A 19,456-nucleotide genomic window follows, 5' to 3' on the forward strand; every position below is an offset into this window, starting at 1 on the left:
CGGAACCGGAAGTATAATTCTTGGCGGGAGTTATTCTCCCTAAGATGGCGGCGTCCTTATGGCGATCTTTCCCTTGTAGCAGACGACAACTTCGACTCGACGCAGTTCTTTTGTGTGGACAATCTTTTCGGTATGTACTGATGTCCGATGCTTGAAGTTTCGCTATTTTATCACCAAAACCTGGTAATGTTGAACTTTAGCGTCGTAAATTCATGGCTCAGAATCCACTGCAATTTAAGCCTCCAATTTTGCAGAACCTGCTCTTGTATTTGTAAGCTCAACAACTTATTTTAGATACCTTTGATTTAGCGTGTTAAATTCATAGCTCAGAATCCAGTGACATTCTTTACTTATTTTTGATACAAGTCCATGTAAGCAAGCCAAAGAACCCAAACTAAGGCCAAAGCATAATTTAATTTGGTTGTTCAATCGACGAAAATGTGCAGGTTCTATAAATTTGGAGACAAATGCTTCTGAATTATGAGCTATGAATTTAACACGCTAAAGTTCAAGATTACCGGTTTTAGAAGGAAAACATGGGTACAGCCATGTTTTCGAAGGAGGGGAGGCAACTCGGTCGATATTAGTTATATTACGTATTCATTTTCTCGTCAATTTCGTCGATAAATTACCAAATCAAATAATTTTGCAGAAGTTTCGAGCTCAATCCGTCAATTAATTTCACAATAAATATTCTTTGGTTTGATTAAAGGGACTTATCAAAAATAAGTCAATAATATATGCCACTGGATTCTGAGCTATGAATTTACGACGCTAAAGTTCAACAGTACCGCTATATAATGACTTATACCATATCCTACGTTTGCCGACCCTATTTCTGGTCACCGATGTTTTTCACACTGTAACTAACCTCCGTATGGCGACACCTTCTTTCAAGTTTTCAGACGGACGACTTACCAACAATGGGCCAATAACGACTTTGACCTTCTTACAAGTATTAGTAGTATTTGACTAGTAATTGTCAAACTCAAAGCCGGTTTGTAAATATTCAATCAGTACACGCAGCACATGCCCCTCATTATTTAGTCACCCATCGCGGTCAGACCATCAGGTGTGGTTGTTAATTAACCATATCCACATATCGAGGCTCTGGGAGTTACTTCCCTTGTTTTAGGAAGCAAACACACACAAATGCCGCCTAACAAGCGCTGTGCTTGGGGACAATGTAAAACGGATGATAGGTATCCTGAACGCTGTGTTGGCGTGAAATTCATCCCATTTGTGAAACCGGGAAAGCATCTGTACCATCTAGATCGCTGCCTTCGCTGGATAAAAGCCTGCAATCGCCCAGCTTACCAGTTGAACGTCAACACAATCAAGTCGTACACGTACATTTGCAGCAAGGTCAGATCTCGCACGACTTTGATTCAAGGCCTATTGCTAATTTTTTGATGGTTTGGTCTCAGTGTCACAAAAATATGACGATCTAATCAATCACTGATTTAAAAAATAAGTATGTTGCCCTATATCCATTGACATTCTTAGTGAAATAGATCTATTTGAAATAGTATTTCACTGTCCCGACCGGCGAACTTGTTGCCGGCTGTATTGAGCTTGTGTGTTCGTGTAGGCTTACTCAAAAAGTCAAAATCACAGTCGTCTCCGAAACAAGCAATAATCAGAGTTGGGGGGAAAACATTTCGTTTGTTCAGTTTTGTTTTGTTCTTGATAGCTTGTTTATCTCTCTCACACACACACACACACACACACACACACACACACACACACACACACACACACACACACATACATACATACATACACAAACACATGCGCGCACGCACACACATTGCACGTACGCGCACATACACACCTACTGAGATATGCCTAACATACACGCACGCTTGGAAACACACACTTAATACGCAAACGCAGTTTAATTTCCTCAATACAAGGCGAAAGGCACACACACACCACACACAAATAAACACACACACGCAGTCCCACACACACACACACACACACAACCCTCACACACACAAATAAACCCACACACGCAGTCAAACCCCCCCCCCACACACACACACACACAACCCACACACACACAAATAAACCCACACACGCAGTCAAACCCCCCCCCACACACAACCCTCACACACACAAATAAACACACACACGCAGTCCACCCCCCCCCCCCCACACACACACAACCCTCTCTGACACACACACCCGCCCAACCCCAGCGTCCAACTCAACTTTCACCAACAACCATACCCTACTCTCACTATCGCTCTCTCTCTCTCTCTCTCTCTCACACACACACACACACAAGCTCACGCAAGCACAGCCACACACACACACAGCACGCGCATATACACACACACTGACACACATCACACCCACACACACCTTTCGCAGTTCGCTCACAGTTCTTCTCTTTTCCATCGTCGCCATCTTCGAAGCTTGCTTCGCTTTTCAGGGGAGATAACCCGTTTATCACATTCGCTGCTGACTTGTGGGTCAAGGCTATTGTGAGTGCAATCAAATAAGTCTTGGGCCGCTGGTCAGTCTTAACATTTTCTCTGCAGGTCTTTACTATGGCATGCACCTTGGTTTTGACTGTTGACCCCGTCCAACCCTTTGCTTTCTCAATTGAAAGACAGCCCTTGGATCAGGGTAAGGGGAGGAAGAGTAGGTGCAGTTAAAAAAAAACCCTCAATATGAAACCGTGGATGTTACCTGCAGTATTGCAGACCCGCTAAGCATTCTTTTTGGCATCATTTTTTGTGAATATATTCAATGACTGTGTGTTCAACAACTCAATTACAGTAGCATGTACAACAGTTTTCTTGACTTGAGTTCTTAAAGGGCAGCTGTCGGGTTGCCTGGCTTCAAAAATGCGCGGAGTTGCGTGCAAAAACGCGTTTAAGAGTTTCCCGAGTTGATTCAACTTAAGACTGTTGATTTGGTCCACAAGAGCACACTTTTATCATTAGTTTGAAACCATTAAAATTGCGTGAAACTTTCTGCTAGTACTCACAATCCGCAAGAAAACGAAGCAGTTGGCAGGCTGAAACGACTCGAAATCCGTGACCGACAACTCTGTCAGCACAAGAAGAGCCAACGCAGCGTTAGCCTCTGGCCTGTCTGCAGTGACGTCACTAGGGGAAACCGATAAGGCCGCTGCGAAGACTACAGTACAATGTAGACTACAACTGGACATCTGTACTTCTGTACGCGTGATTGATTCTTGCAGAAAGTAAAGTATTGGGGTGGTGGTATCTTCTCAAGACCCACGTTCCCATTTTCTCTTCTTTGATCTGACCGACTGCAACCTTCACAAGTCATTTCTAGAGTGGTTCACATGCTGTTGCTACCTCCCCATCCACCCGTTTAAATCATAGTTGCTCTACCACAGACCCTTTTGTCCCCGGTCAGACACTTTACACTTATGAAGTAGCAGGTCCGCTTGAGGTGTCACGCCAATAACCGTGTAGGTGTGAGGTACAACCTTCAAGACAAAGACCAACTCTGTCAGTGGGAAAACCTAGTATAGAGATGATGACAATACCTCTTCAGTTACTCACTCAAGTAGGTAGACGAGATAAGATAAAGGGCAGAGAGACAGAGACAAAGATGAAACAGTGGAGCGAGTGTGGAAAATGGGGGAGGGGGGTTCGGCCGCAAAAAATCAAAGATGAATTTGTCAAACTGTGTGTGTGATGGTTATCCGGTGTGTGTGTGTGTGTGTGTGTGATTACACATATAATATATGTGTGTGGGATTACACATGTTTGTGTGATTACACGTGTGTATGTGTGTGTGTGTGTGTGTCCCTCAGCGCATGACAATATCTGCCAATAAGTTGAACAAAAACAGGGTTCAAGTTAACGGATTGTACACTCAACCATGATTAGCACTTCGTGTTTTGACCAAAAATAGGTCAATTATGAGCGTTTGTATTGATTCCCAATCCTAATATTTGTATTTGTAAGGCATTAAAAAGGGGGGGGGGGGGGGGGGGGGGGGCGGGGTCTGTCTGTCTGTCTGCGAGTGCGGGATTGTGTCTGTGTGTGTGTGTGTGTCCCTCAGCGCGTGACAATATCTCATTATCTGCCAATAAGTTGAACAAAAACAGGGTTCAAGTGGGAACACCTGAACAAAAGCAGGAGGGGGGCGGAATACATGTTATGAACTCCGTTATTTACTGCGAAATTTTGGCCTGGGAGTAGTCGCCCTTGCACCCCGTCCTAAGTTTCTCTTCACCTACTCGTGAAGTATGCTTGAGGGCATGACTAGACAACCCGATTGCGCCCACTACACGACATAAAGAGAGCGCCGTTCCACCCAGCCGATTCGTCTGCAGACGTCACGCGTCCAAGGGAAGTAATTTTTGAGCGGGCTGCATTGACTCAAGAATGGAAACTTTCTTCGATTAAAGGCATTGTAGCATGTCTAAAATCTTGGGACTTGTGTTATCAAGCTGTCAAAATCACCAAGTAACTTTTAAGTATAGTTTCAGTTACATGAGAACTCATTCTGCTGAACAGATTTTGAGAGCCACAACCCAACAGTTGCCCTTTAAGCTGTTTTCTGTTTGAGCGCATTGTGCAAGTTCAATTAATTTTTTTGGAGTTTTGCCATCGTTGAACATTGTGACGCCAACAGCAACAAATTCTGACGCTCGATGATCGAATTAAAGTCTTAAACAGAAGCAGCATGCTAGTGGACTGCCAAGCAGTTGTCTCCCTTGTGATGAACCACGACCAGCAAATTCCCAATGAAGACCCCTCCATTTTTCGACCAATTTGTCTGAGTTGGGTTCTGGGATGTTTCAAAGTACATTTTTCTTAGTGCACTTATGTATTACTTCCTGTACTGCAAATCTTAGTTACCTGTTCAAGCAAAGGTGTGATAGCCTGGCACAAAATGATCTTGCGGGACTGACTTGCCTTCTTTCTTTTCTTGTTGTGTATGTGTGGTTACTGACTGCATGGGGTACAATGTTGGTGGCTGTGGGCAGATGGTGGAAGACTGGTGCAGGGGAATGGCTTGTTGTGTATGTGTGGTTACTGACTGCATGGGGTACAATGTTGGTGGCTGTGGGCAGATGGTGGAAGACCGGTGCAGGGGAATGGCTTGTTGTGTATGTGTGGTTACTGACTGCATGGGGTACAATGTTGGTGGCTGTGGGCAGATGGGGGAAGACTGGTGCAGGGAAATGGCTTGTTGTGTATGTGTGGTTACTGACTGCATGGGGTACAATGTTGGTGGCTGTGAGCAGATGGTGGAAGACTGGTGCAGGGGAATGGCTTGTTGTGTATGTGTGGTTACTGACTGCATGGGGTACAATGTTGGTGGCTGTGGGCAGATGGTGGAAGACTGGTGCAGGGGAGTGGCTTGTTGTGTAAATGTGGTTACTGACTGCATGGTGTACGATGTTGATGGCTGTGTGCAGTTGGCGGGAGGCTGGTGCAGGGGAGTGGCTTGGCGTTCTTGCTGACAGGGTGTGGCGGCTCAAACAGGATGAAACACATCTCTATTATCAGGTGAGCGATATTCTTTGTTCACAGGCATGATGATGTGGTGTTCAGGAGAAGCACATAGCAGGTTGCACAGTAACCACACAGCTGGTCTCACATTTTTACAAAAATATCAAACTTAACATAGAATCGTTTGATTGACTTTTTTCCCATTAATACTGTCATCAGAGAACACAAAGAAGTTGTTTTTAGCAAATGCTTGGTGGATGATATTTTGGGGAGGGAGGAAGTCCTTTGAAAGATTATCTATGTAGCTGAATGTATTTAACTGCGGTAACCCAGGAAACAATATCACAGGTCAGTGAACTTGTGATGGCTAATTGGCAGCTTTCTGTGAGAAGTATTCCTTCAACAATCTGCATTTCAAATACAAATACAGATGAAATTTTGGCCATGAGAAAGGTTTCTGCCAGGCTTTTGGGTGCTCAAACTTCTGACCAAGAACAAGAAGCGCCTCAGGCTGGAAATGTTTGGAGAGAACCCACAACTGTATGATGCTGATCCAGAGGAATTTCTTGCAAGGTATGTTACCAGGGATGAGACATGGGTGCACCATTTTCAACTGCAGAGAAAAGAGCAGTCAAGCAGTGGAAGCACATGTATTCCTGTCTGCATAAGAAGTCAAACGTTGTTCGTTCTGCTGGGAAGGCCATGACGTGGGTTTCTTGGATGCCAAAGGAATCATACTTGTGAAATACCTGGAAAAGGGCCAGACAGTCTACGCAGAGGTCTGTTGGACACTGCCGAGACAGCTTTGTGACATAATTACAACCAAACGCCAATGAATTACAATGCCTCGGTACACAAGGCTGCAATTTCTGTGTCAACTGTGCGTGACTGTAGCTTACAGGTCATTGGCCACCCATCATGCTCACTTGACATGGCACCATCCCACTTCCATTCATCTGTTTTCCAACATCAAAAAGTACATGGCACTTTTGGGGGAATGATGAAGATCATTGCTGCAGCAGCTTTTTTCAGTGCCATGATGCAACTTTCTTCCTTGAAGGTGTCTTGGGGCAGCACGGGCGTTGGAATGATCCTGTGGAGTTGGAGGAGGGTGGCTCTTGTGAAAAGTGAGGTAACCAAATAGTCTTACCATGCCTCCTTCGTGGAAAGGCTGCACACTTTTTGTGTAGCCTCTAATTGTTTCCAAAAGGCTGGAAGACAGCTTGAGTCATAAGTAGTTTCAAGCACCAATTTTGCATTGCATTTAGTGGTGTATATTTTAATTTTTCTGATTTGCAATGCTTAACATTTTGTTACAGGTCTATGAATCATCAAACAAAGACGTTAACAGCTGTCGTATCAAAACAGAAGTGAAATCTGCATTCAAGGCTGAGGAAACAGATGCCAGTTACCACACTTCCAGAAAACAACACAGAGCAACAGCGAAGACAACAAGTAACCACAAAATCACATTTGACTCAGTGGATCAGAAAGTGTTGCTTGAGACAAAATATGCTTGCAGTGCAAATCTCGCCCTAGCGAAGCAGTGCAAGAATGATGCCGCTGGCATAGACTATTTTGACATTAAAGTTGAAAAGAAAGAAGATGACATGGTTTTGGTGTCTATTCTGGAGGACTACTTCCAACTGGGCGTGGATATTGAGAATCTCTATGATCAGTGGTCTCAGGCTGACCCGTATTTCAGCAAGACAGCCAGAGATTTCTGGGGTATCCGTATCCTGCGTCAGGACCCCGTGGAGAACCTCTTCTCCTTCATCTGTTCCTCCAACAACAACATCGCGCGCATCACCAGCATGGTGGACAAACTGTGCGCCCATTACGGACAGCCTGTGGCGGAGGTGGAGGGCAAGATGTATCACACTTTTCCTTCCGTTTCCTCCCTGGCCCAGGAAGGGATGGAGGAGAAGCTGCGTGAGTTAGGCTTCGGCTACAGGGCAAAGTTCATCTCCAAGTCTGCCAGGCACATCATAGACAACCACGGGCAAGACTGGGTGTCGTCGCTACGCCACCAATCCTATGAAGAGGCCAAAGCTGAACTCATGACGCTGTGCGGTGTTGGGGCAAAGGTGTGTTTGTTACACATCATTTATTGGTCGTTGCTTTCTTTAGGCAGGGGTTGTGTTTATTGCAAAATTTTATTCTTAAGAATCTTTTGAATATATTCAAGATATTTCTGTTGTTGTGCTGTGTTGTGTGGAGCATTTTCAATGTCTAAACACTTGAGCATCGTTTTCTCCGGTACTCTTTAGCGGACACAGAAGCACGCTGTGATGTTATTGTTTAACTGTTCATGTTGTTTTATGTGTGTCATTCACTCACGCTCACTGCAGACTCAGGAGAAGTAGTTCAGTTTCAACATTGTATTGAGGTATCCATCTTGCAGGAAGTACAGCCATAAGGAAAGGGAAGATACTCTCAGTAAGCACAATATAACAGTATCCGCTATAGCTCAGAGGTACTGGGTTCCTGGTGTTTCACAGGTACCATGGATATCATTACACACGCCTATCATGATGTGAAAAGTAAAATATTAGTTGAACCCCTGTTTAAGAGAAGATGGAATGGGAACCAATTGGATTTCACAAGCTGATAGTGCTGTTTCCTTCAGCTTCAACAGTCGCAACAACTACTACTCCTTTTTGCCTGATAAATCTGATGTGTGAATCAGTGTAGTATTATCCTAAAGTTGGTTGTGTATTTAGGTATGAATAGGTACAGAGCACTTATCATCATGAAGTTACACATTTTATTCTGTATGATGAGTACGGAACACCATGGTCAGAAGACATAACAAGTTCTTTGTCAACCATTGGGAATAAATGATACTTTTATGCAAATACATATGGTATAAATAGCGTTTGTTGCTGTGCTGCTTTGTGGTTGTGAAGAGAAGATGAAGAGTAGAGGTGAACTTGCAGGTAGCAGACTGTGTGTGCCTAATGTCTCTGGACAAGACGGGCGCCATACCAGTGGACACACATGTCTGGCAGTTTGCTGCCCGCCACTACCTGCCCAAACTGCAAGCAGCCAAGTCTGTCACTGGTAAACTCTACCAGGAGATAGGTGAGCAACTCTTTCTCTAATTACTTTCTTATTATTCTTGGGACTGCAATTATTATTGTTATCTACAAATGAGCATTTGAAAATTCACAGGTAATTTTAGGGATACTTTTAGCTTGTAAATTGTAAATTAAATTACATATTCTTACTCCGAATCACATATAGCATTTGACACAGTCTGAGATGCTAGGTACTGAAAACGCTTACCCGTCTAACATTTTTAAAGGGAAGCAACCCCATCACCAAAAAGGCTAAAAATAGCCCTGGTAATGAGCAGGTACCCTGAGAGTTACCTCCCATTGGTGGATACTACGTCACTTCCTCTAACAACACATGGCAATATCATACGACTTTTCAGCGTCCTAGAGAGAGGGTGTTTCTGATTTTGCGCTCCCGTGGCAGTCTGTTGTGAAGTTTTCACCTGCCGGCCACGTTTTACCTGTCTTTCTCCCGTGCGGGCTCCTGTTTGGTGAGCTCGTTCTTGTTTTGTTTGTTGTTTACGAACTTTTTCGCTGTTGTAGCTACTGTTATTTCGTCCGTTTGGACTTGTAGTATCAGTGGCTGTGTTTGCGTTGTCGCCATTTGTATTCTAGTTAGCGTGGCTGACTTCGATATGTTTGGTTTTTAACCTGTGCTTGCCTACTCCCGTAGTTTGCGAGCTTGGTTAGTCTTGTTGTTCTTTGAACTGTTTGTAGTTACTGAGTTTTCTGTCCATTTGGACTTACGTTTTTTCAGTAATTTTTTGCCTTGTGTTCCGTTTGTTGTTGTCAGTCAGCATGGCTGACGCAGACAAACGTCGTGGAAAGTCTGACTTGAAGGGCAAGATTAAGCCGAAGTCTTCCTCTAGTTCTAAACCTGTGGTTGTCGTTGTTTCTGACGATTCCCACAACACCATTTTGTCTGTGCCTATTTCTACGCCTAGCTCTAGTACCGTTGGGCGGTCTAGCACTCCTGTTGTTTCTCCGCCTCCATTGTTGTTGGTTCCGGAGCAGGGGGCTCTTGTGTCTTCTCTGTTGAAGTCTCTTGTTCCAGAGATTCGGATTTTGGTCAAGGAAGAGATGCAGCACTCCTCGGCTTCCGGCAGCGCTGTACTTCCGTCTGCTGTGGAGGATGTTCATTCCCTAGCTTCGTTGGGGGTTCCTTCCGGTTCCGCTGTGCAAGTTCCTGCCTCGGCAGTTTCCACCTCCGCTGGCGTGCTTTCAAGTAAGTCGAACTGGTCCTACAGCCCCCGTGTGGCGTCTGGACACTCCCTGCCGGGAGACAGTTCACTTGGGCAGGGTCACTCCCTGCATTCTACTGGTGACAATACCCCCTTCGGGCAGGACTTTGTCGACCAGCAGCGGCGGCCGTTTTCGGCCGCTGCGTTTCCGGTTTCGGCCGGAAGCATATGTCCTCCCTCATGCGCTCGCTCTGCCAGCGGTGACGGGATGGACGGCAGACTGGCCTCCGGGCTTTACGGCTTCCGGCCGCAGTCTTCGCAGTCGTCGGTTCCGCTTTCTGTGGTTTCGGCTTCTGCGTTTCCGGCTTTGACCGGAAGCATAGGTCCTCCCTCACGCGTTCGCTCTGACAACGGTGACGGGATGTACAGCAGACTGGCCTCCGGGCTTTAGGGCTTCCGGCCTCAGTCTATGCAGTCTTCGTTTCCGCATTTTGCGGTTTCGGCGGCTGCGTTTCCGGTGTTCAACCGAAAACATAGGTCCACCTACACTCGTACGCTCTGACGTCGGTGACGGGATGGACCGCAGACTGGCCTCCGAGCTTTATGGCTTTCGGCCTCAGTCTACGCAGTCTTTGTTTCCGCATTCTGCGGTTTCGGTGGCTGCGTTTCCGGCTTCGGCCGGATACGCTGTCCCTCTTCCTGACACTTCCGCATGGATGCCAGAGAGGGAGCGGTCGGCTTTCGTGCACTCTGTGCCTCAGCCGGGGCAGTCGTTGCTTCACCCGGAGGGTGTTGTGATTTCCGCTCATCCAGGCCGGTGGTTCGGATGGTCGTGCTACTTACCCTTTTCCTCATAGTCAAGGGACGAGTCAGGACGATTTCGGGGTCATGGGTTTTCGGTTTCCGGTTATTCCGTGCATCCTTCCACCTCCGGGTTAATGACTTCGGTCAATGTCCTTCACTAGTCCATTCTGAAGTTCACTCGGTGGTCAGCGAAGAGACACGGTCGGGATTTCCGTCAAGGCTCAAGGCTATTCTTGAAGCTGCGGCGGAGGTTACATCCCGTTAATTTCCTGGAGAAGGCCGTTTCAGAACTCGGGCGGCAGCCGTTCTCGGCTGCTGCGCTTCCGGCCTTACAGGAAGCATAGGTCCCTCCCCACACGTACACTCTGTGGTCGGTGCTGGGGTTGACTGGAGACTGGCCTCTGGGATTTATGGCTTCCGGCCTCAGTCTATGCAGCCCTCGTTTCCGCTTTGGGTGGCTTCGTCGGTTGCATTTCCGGCTTCGTCCGGATACACGGTTCCTCTTCTTTCCGATGGTGGTCTGTGAGGGAGGAACAGCGGCTGGCCTTCGGGCGTTCTGGGTCTCCTCGGCCGGGGCAGTCGTCACGTCACCCTTCGGGGGGGGTGGCTTCTGTCTATTCAGTTCCGTCGTCTTCGGACGTTCACTCGGCTTTTTCTGACTCTTACACCAGTCAGGATATAAGTGAAGATGATGTCCTGGTATGCGGGTTTCCGGTTTCCGGTTATCCCGTGCATTGTTTCCGCCTCTGGTGGCTGTGACTTCGGCTTTTGCTCGTCCACTCTGACTTCAGTCTGTGGCTAGCGAACAGACATATTTGGGATTTCCGTCAAAGCTCAGGTTTTTCCCTTTATTTTCTGGAAGGTGCATCGGCGGTTTCGGCTTCCTCTTTGGTTGCCTCTTCGGCGACGTCGGACTTCCGTTCCGCGCTTCCGGTTCGAAGAGTCCCCTTCTGTGGCATACCACCTTTAGCAGGTTTTGGCGAAGCTTTCTCATGCCTGAAGTGGTATTCCTTCTGTCCCTGTTCCTCTTCTTGTTTTTTTATGGCAAGGTAAGGAACAGGCTCAGCCTTTGCTGGCTACGGCTACATAAGGGTTCGGCTTGCTTTCGTCCTTTGCTCTCCCGCGGTCACCTTTCTGGTGACGCAGGAGTCGCTTCCTCTGCTGGTAAAACAGATTACGAGAGACTCGGTTGTGTCAGTACTAGAACACATCCTTGTCTCTTCAGAGGAGATAGGACGTCGGTTTGTTGGATCTGGCATCTTTGGAGACGATCATCAAACATTGTTCGGCCTATGACCGTTGTATTTGATCTGTTCACTTTCAGTGTAGATCAGTTGGCTGATGACATCTTTATTCTTCGTTCAGCCTTGGTGGAGTGAACGAAGAACAGATGCTTATATCCTCGCTTCACTACGCTCATGGGGTTTGGTGTCGGAGGGTTTTTGTTCTCGCACTTGCAGTTCACGGTGTGAATTCCTTGAGTTTTTTACACAGCGAACTAGGTCCACCAGCTCGAGCACCCGCTGAGGTCTCTTCTGGTCGGATCTAGGGCTGGCCTTCGGGTATACTAGCTTCCGGCCTCAGTCAGTGTTACAGTCGTTTCAGCCACGGGCTGCTGCTTCTGTCGCACTTCCGGCTAGCCGGATAGGTTGTTTCTCTTACCGACGGCATAGTTACGTCAGGGTTTTTTAGAAACAACGACTGACCTTTGTGGTCATTGTTTGTCTTTCGCTGAGTCCGACTCTGTCTTTCTCTAGCGATCAGACTTGTTCTGGTGTTTCGTCCAAACTTAAGGTATGCTTGAGTTGGCCTCGGAGGTTACATTCAGATTTTCTGAGGGGGCATTGTCTTTGGCAATGTAGGTTTGAGGAGTCATCCTTTGTGGCTTACCTTCTCTCTCAGTTTGGCCAGTCCTCTCCTTCTGGCAGAGGTCTGGCTGATGTTCTTTGCTGTGGGCTCTTAGCCCAGCATCTTTTTTGGCAGCTGAAACTTTTGTTTCTTTCGTTTACCTGCGTACGGCGGGTACTTCGGAACAATGGCTGTCCTACGGGCATCACGGCTCTCAGCCTTGGCCTGTGCAATTGTCTCCTACTTTTCGCGGTGTGACTATGGCATTTACGGTTCCTGTGACTGCGGATTTCTAATCTTTCTTCACCCTCATCCTGAGGTGAGTCAGAACGACTTCTGTTAGGTCGGGTTTCCTTTTACAGTCACCCTTCTACCTCAGGCAACTATGACTACGGCGTTTGCCCGTTGATCTCTGTGTCTGGCCCTCAGTCTTTTAGAGGTGGGCAGACGCGTTCTGGTTTTTTGCCCAAACTCAGGAAGGCTCTTGATTTGGTCTCGAATGTAAACTTCCAGTTTTTTCCTGAGAACTCTTTGTCTCGGGAGTCTTTTGGCTGGTCGGCTTCACGAGTTTTCGTGTATGCTTGCCAGTCTTGTTTTCGGCTTTGGGTTCTTGATTCGCTTTCAATTACCTACAAGCAGACTGAACTGCGGTCACTATGGCTTTGAGCCATTTTGTTTATGGTCACTGGTCGCACCAGGCTTCGTCCGCTGTGACTTCCGCACTTTCGGTTGTTTACGCACTTTTGTAAGTAGCTGCTTCCTCGTTTTATCTCTTTCTGCTTTCGCAAGAACGGATAGAGGATAACTGGTTACCATCTCTTTTGAGAGCAGCAAGACTGCTGGTTACGGCACCCTTCTCTAGCATGCTTTATGGGTGACGATGTCAAGAGATCGCAGTCAGGTTTTTTCTTGACGTGTTTCTTATGTCACTACCCAGGAGTACTATGATTCTTTCCTTGGTTAGATTGTACTCTAACGCAGAGAGGCAGTACAGCGTGCTTTGGGGGGTGAGCGTTTCTTCACGTTCTTGGAACTTTAGGAACGCTTATGTTCTTTTTGAGTTTTACTATGGAGTTGGACTCTGGTACTTTGTACTCGGGTGTCTCTCTCTTTCTTTTTGTGTGGAGATCGGTCACGCTTTTCTGGAGCTGACCTATATCTCTCAGGTCTTGTCGGGCTTTGGCTTTGCCTTACAATAAAAAAGGGGGGGGGGGGTTAGATTGTCTTTCCCCTCCTCTTGGCTCGGGTTCATGTAATCCGGGGCTCTTCTCTCTTCCTGGGCCTTTACGGTCCGGGGGGAAGTACTGGGTACAGCTTTCTGGCTCTCTGAAGTTGTCTTTAGCAAGTTTTTCCTAAGAGACATCCTGGTTGTCAATCAGGAGTTTCTCTGGCCCTTCCTGACTTTTTGGCAGCGGGCCATTTCCTGACAAGGGTGTTAGAGTGAGTTAGAGTTTTCTTTCCCACCGGGCCCTTCCTGCCTTGTTGGCAGCAGGCCAGTTTCTGGCAAGGTTTTTAGAGTGAGTTAGATTTTTTCTTTCCCACCGCCTTGTTGATGTTATCTGCTATATGTGATTCGGAGTATGAATATGTAATTTAATGGAAAATTTTATAAGTAAATTTTCATTTGATTAATATACTTACCCGAATCACATAGTGTAGGCCCTCCCCCCCGCCTGCCCCGCGTATGTTTTTTTTAGTTTCTTTAAAGCCGTATGATATTGCCATGTGTTGTTAGAGGAAGTGACGTAGTATCCACCAATGGGAGGTAACTCTCAGGGTACCTGCTCATTACCAGGGCTATATTTAGCCTTTTTGGTGATGGGGTTGCTTCCCTTTAAAAATGTTAGACGGGTAAGCGTTTTCAGTACCTAGCATCTCAGACTGTGTCAAATGCTATATGTGATTCGGGTAAGTATATTAATCAAATGAAAATTTACATATAAAATTTTCCATTCGTTTTTAAAAAGTAATGTCATTTCTACAGTTACTTTGGGAAAGGTAACCTATAAGATTACATTAAATGTATGGTGTATGGGGGTAAAAGTTGTACAAAGTAGAATTAAGCAGCAAGTGTAATGTCATCATTGCAGGAGACCACTTCAGGGATTTGTGGGGACCCTATGCCGGATGGGCTCATTCTGTAAGTAGCAGACACTGTGTTTAATGGAAAATAAACTGAATGTGTGCGTTTAGTCTGGCTATCAAAGAAGAAATCTTAGCAACAAAGGAACATGATGAAAGTTGTTTGTTTATTGCAATGCTTGTTATTCCCTCAGGTGCCAGGAGATTGGCTCCACATAACTCGCACTTACTCTTGTTGCACATGTCGGCTAAATTCAGAGTTCCTTAGATCCCTTTCTTTCCATCTTATTATTAGTGCTCCGCCTTGTTGACTCACCTTAGTAATGGGTGAGTCGTAATATCCATCAGTAAATAATTTACACATTATATTTATAAGTGACAAAAACCATCATTTCTTCTGATGAAATTCATAAACATTAATTCCAGAAACATTTCTTACACTCCAGAGCCAAGTTCTTGACTTGTGCTTCTGGTAAACTTTCAACAGTAAGGTGCTTGTCATGTTTGTAATTGCCTGATTGATAGGCCATGGTGTACAAAGGAAACAAAAGTGCATATTTAGACAAAATTTACTGGGATTTCATTTATTAAAAAACAAAACAAGTGTGCTACATGTAATATTGATTGCTTTCAGTTTTTTGTGTGTGTTGATGACAAGGTAACTGTACTAGATATATACTGTGTACTTTCGGTTTTTGCAGGTTTTGTTTACATCAGAACTAAGACACATGCAGAGCAAAAAGTCTTCACCTGATCAAGTGAGTTTAGTAAATCCAAACCATCAATCAATCAATATGAGGCTTATATCGCGCGTATTCCGTGGGTACAGTTCTAAGCGCAGGGATTTATTTTTTATTTTTTATTTTATGCAATTTATATCGAGCACATATTCAAGGCGCAGGGATTTATTTATACATTGATATGCTTTCATTTGAAACTTCAAGTGATCATGGGATGATTGACGCCTGGTCAAAGCCATGTGGAGTGCAGCAACGGAGTCCCAATAATGGCAAGGAAAGAAGTTTCAAATGGAAGCATATACATCAATGTTATTGAAATTCAATCTGTCACCAGGGATGGCCAAATCCCAAAATTTTAACTCACCAGCCGGGCGAGTTACTGCAAGAGAATCACTAGCCTGCCAGAAATTTCGCTGGCCCGGTGATTTGAAACTCAATATTACAACCAAAAATGTTGCGTTTGACCAGAATTTTCACTGGCCAGCCGGGCGAGTTGCCAGGCGGTTTCTACTAGCCCGGCGGAATTTTTACTCGCCCCTGGCGACCGGGCGGACAATTTGGCCATCTCTGGTCACAGAACACATTCCTGCACACAATCAGGAATGTATCAAGGCATTTTTTTGTTGTTGTTCACATACAACTGTCAGTTCATTTTACTGTAAGAATAAAGTCTGAAGTAATTTGTTTTTCATGCAGGCTTGTATCACTCTGTTCTACTTTTTCTGTTCTTGTTAACATTTTCTTCTTTTCATAAAAACGCTTTGGAAGCTTCTTTTTTTGTGGGTAGTATGTGTCAACCACTACTCTTTTGTTAAAATATTAAACAGTATTTCTTGTTCAGTATGTCGTTTGTGTATTTATATGCATGATATATATACAATCACCATCATGTAAAACTTACATAATTGTTTTAGGTTGAGAAGCCACCAGCCATGGTAAAACAGAAGAGGCAATCCAATAGCACTGAAGATGGAAAGGGGAAAGCAAAATATTCAAAACCTTCAAGTTCAAGTAAGAAAACTGGAAGAACTGCTTAATCAGTGCAATTGGTTAGGATGTGTGCGCCTTGAGTCGCCTTGTGGTGAGATATGTGCACGTTATACATTCTCGTATTAATTAATTAATTAATGTGTATATATATGATTGCTCAGCAGTGTATGCAGGCATCCTTGCATGAATTTCAGTTACCAACCATTTTAAAAACCCTTGGTTTCCATTTTTTCTACAAAATGTATCTCTCACTTAATATTTTGCCATGTACAATGTTGTGTGTGTGATAAAGGGTAAGTGTTCATTCAATGCTTCTCGTTCTTTCTCAGGTAAAATATGTGTGCAATCACCTTTATGGGTAGAATTTTTCAGAACAATTTAAGCATGTTTGTTCAGTTTTTCCCCTTTTTTGTATCACGAACAAACAACGTAATCAAAACCAAATAATATAATTTGAAGTGTGCACTATTCTTGAAGCAGGGTTACCTGCTCATAAAGGTAAAATCACTAGAACAGTTAGGAATGGAAAATGCTGCAGGATTATATTTCATTCATGTTTTTATTTTCACATTATTTTTTGCATGTGACAAAATTAAAAAGCAAATGTAAAAAGCATGCTGTGATTTCATAAATATAACAGTAGGCATGTAGAACATTTTTTGCAGTAAGTGTTTACATTTATTTATGCCTGTGTTACCATGTGAATGTACAGAAATGAAATATGCTGTTCAAAATACTATATGTAGCAACAAACTGCATGCCACTTGAAAACAAATGTATATACTAGGAAAACAAATGACACAAAATAATCTGAGAACAGTATCACAGAACCTGCAGTGGGAAAATGGATTTGTTTGGTGTGAACAATTATACTTGAATATCTTTGAATGTAATTGCATCTTCATACACAAATATATTGAATATTTGTGTAAATTCCAATGTACCTTCAAATTGTGTTGTGTGTGTGTGTGAGAGAGAGAGAGACTTCACTTCTTAAAACAAAAGAATAAAGGGATTTCTCAGAAGCGCAAGCAAGCACTGACTGCTTCGAAAGATTTCTTCAAACAGAAGAACATGACTATACAGTCAGTTTTATTTGCTGCTAGTGTAAACCTGAGTAAGTTACAATCACACAACAAAACTCCCCTGCAATCTGTAATCTACACTGAGCACTTCAAACATCTTGTGAATCAAAGTGCAAGAGGTGTTTTTAACAAGGGGTTATTTAAAAAAAAAAAAAAATCATCTAAATAGAGTTTCCCTGGTAAAACACTGAATTCAGACCTGGGAACCCCTGTTTTGCACTTGTAGCTCCTCCGAAAACGGCGTATGGCTGCCTAAATTTGGCGGGGTAAAAAACGGTCATACACGTAAAAATTCCACTCGTGCAAAAAAAATAATGCGCTATCCCCCTGAAGCTGAGGGTTTTTGGCATTTTCCACACCTAAAACATGCACCAGGAGACACCATAACTTTACAAAACAGTGCACTTGAAGCTGCAGTAATTTCTCACCAATGTGTTCAAAATCGTTAACAGAGAGCTCCACTGTGTGTTCGTTTTAGACTTTGCCTTTCGTCAACCAAATCGAAGTCTTCACTCTCTCCTCAAGCCAACCAAAATTCCATTTGTTTTTCACACTTGAGTCGATTTCGGCCGCAAGGGCCTTATCGCTTTTCGTAATTCGTCGATGCATGGTGACCAAAATGGCGCGTGGTCTAGAAACTGCACGATCCGTAAAAACAAAGAAAGCGCTCGGAAATCTTTGGCAAATTCCGGAACAAGCATAAAACCACTTGCTCTGCTGTTTCCGACAGCATTCTTATCATCCTCGGGTTCTACTCAGCAAATTTCGTACAAGCAACATTCAGTCCAAATAAGAATACGCCTATTGAGAATAAACTATCGCCGATGGAAGCTGTTACGCGGATGAAAGTACCGTACCCCCCCCCCCCCCCCCCCCCCAAATGACCCTGGGGCTCATTAAAAAAGCGGATTTCCGCCAAGCGGCGGAAGATTCTCTTGCCTGTAAGTTACGATTGTGAAGAAAAGTAGTCTATGAATTTGTTTGATCGTATTTATTTTCCACCGACCGTACTGATCGTATTTTAGACAATCAAGCGTACAAAATACGCTGAAATCGTATGGGTTCCCAGGTCTGCGAATTCCATCTTTTTTTCATTAACGATCTACAATGAACTTGACTTCAGTAATGTATACCCTTGACATCCACTTCCGGTTGATAGATGCAAATGAACAAAATGGCAACGATGTGAGTGACAAGAGCTGTACAGCAACAACATGTTGTAGTGTTGACTGTCTCTCACACCAGGCTTGGCGGTAGAGAAACAACAAGACAACATGAGATGCTAGCGGACTGAAGGAAGAAGCTGTTTAGAGGAGATGGGTCCCAGGGGTGGGGAGGGTTGTGTCCCTTGGCTGTGGTGCATTTCCTTCATCAAGCTTTCTTGTGCGCCTGGTGGGGCTCGACTTAACAGCTGGTCAGCATAGAACAGTGCCTGCACACAGAACACGCAAAGAACATTGAGCAACATACACACTAGAGAGATCTAGATCCACGACGTGTAGGCAAGACGTGTTCATCTACCTATGACGTCACCCGTACACGTCGCACAGACAAGTAGCAAACCCATGTGAAGCCTTAAGTGTAACAATATAGATATTTTTGAATTTTTAGTGTTGAAAATGATGTTTAAAATGTAGCACTGTCTAAAATGTATTCGCACATCCGCATTTATGCTATTTCGTGCATGAACATTATACGTTAATTGGATCTGTGATCCAAACATGGCTTTTGGTCAATTGAGATGGAAGTTTATTCCACAAGCCCGTAGGGCGAGTGGAATAAACTGCCATCGAGATTGACCAAAAGGCATGTTTGGATCACAGATCCAATTAACATATATATCTCGACATACACTGGTCTTAGGGTTTTTGTTTTCAAAGAAGAAAGAAACTTGCTTGAACACGGACCACTTCTCCGAGCAAAATCAACAAACCTTACCTAATCACTCGCATTCCACCTCAAGGTCTCGGCCAACCAAGACTATGGCATTCTCGTAGCAAAGCCGCCGAATGGTACCGTAAACCAAGAATAGTGACGTAAGAGAATAGAATGTCGTCTTTTAATTTGGAACGTGACGTATTTCAGAACTTCTTCTGGACAACTCGGATGGTCTTCTGCGTAGTGGTTGGCATGAGATTCTTTTTCTTCTTCGACAGTTCATCCTCCGATACTGTAGCAAAACGTTTCATCTTTTTTTCACTTTCAAGTATGCGG

General features: G+C 44.6%; 2 protein-coding genes across 2 annotated transcripts in view; one reads left to right on the forward strand and one right to left on the reverse strand.

Moving 5' to 3' along the window:
• Window positions 1–4: 4 nt before the first annotated feature.
• On the forward strand, window positions 5–17,108 carry LOC138949194 (N-glycosylase/DNA lyase-like). Its single transcript, XM_070320973.1, has 7 exons — window positions 5–130; window positions 5,420–5,510; window positions 6,773–7,540; window positions 8,393–8,537; window positions 14,436–14,485; window positions 15,129–15,185; window positions 16,082–17,108. The coding sequence occupies exons 1-7, from the start codon at window positions 45–47 to the stop codon at window positions 16,202–16,204; spliced, it is 1,320 nt and encodes a 439-aa protein (XP_070177074.1). The 5' UTR covers window positions 5–44; the 3' UTR covers window positions 16,205–17,108.
• LOC138949193 (cilia- and flagella-associated protein 157-like) overlaps window positions 16,698–19,456 on the reverse strand; it is a 21,289-nt gene continuing 18,530 nt past the window's right edge. The window contains exon 10 of the mRNA XM_070320972.1: window positions 16,698–18,674. Within this exon, the coding sequence (XP_070177073.1) occupies window positions 18,525–18,674 (150 nt within the window). The 3' untranslated portion in view covers window positions 16,698–18,524. The remainder of the gene's footprint in view (window positions 18,675–19,456) is intronic.

The sequence above is a fragment of the Littorina saxatilis genome, linkage group LG15 (genome assembly GCF_037325665.1).
Source record: "Littorina saxatilis isolate snail1 linkage group LG15, US_GU_Lsax_2.0, whole genome shotgun sequence".
Classification (NCBI taxonomy): Eukaryota; Metazoa; Mollusca; class Gastropoda; order Littorinimorpha; family Littorinidae; genus Littorina; species Littorina saxatilis.

Bases quoted from the DNA above. Each gene is read 5' to 3' on its own strand.
- LOC138949194 (XM_070320973.1), top strand. From the start codon at position 45: ATGGCGGCGTCCTTATGGCGATCTTTCCCTTGTAGCAGACGACAACTT. The intron at 5,511-6,772 runs GTGAGCGATATT...ATTTTGTTACAG, and splicing joins AAACACATCTCTATTATCAG to GTCTATGAATCATCAAACAA. The intron at 14,486-15,128 runs GTAAGTAGCAGA...CGGTTTTTGCAG, and splicing joins ATGCCGGATGGGCTCATTCT to GTTTTGTTTACATCAGAACT.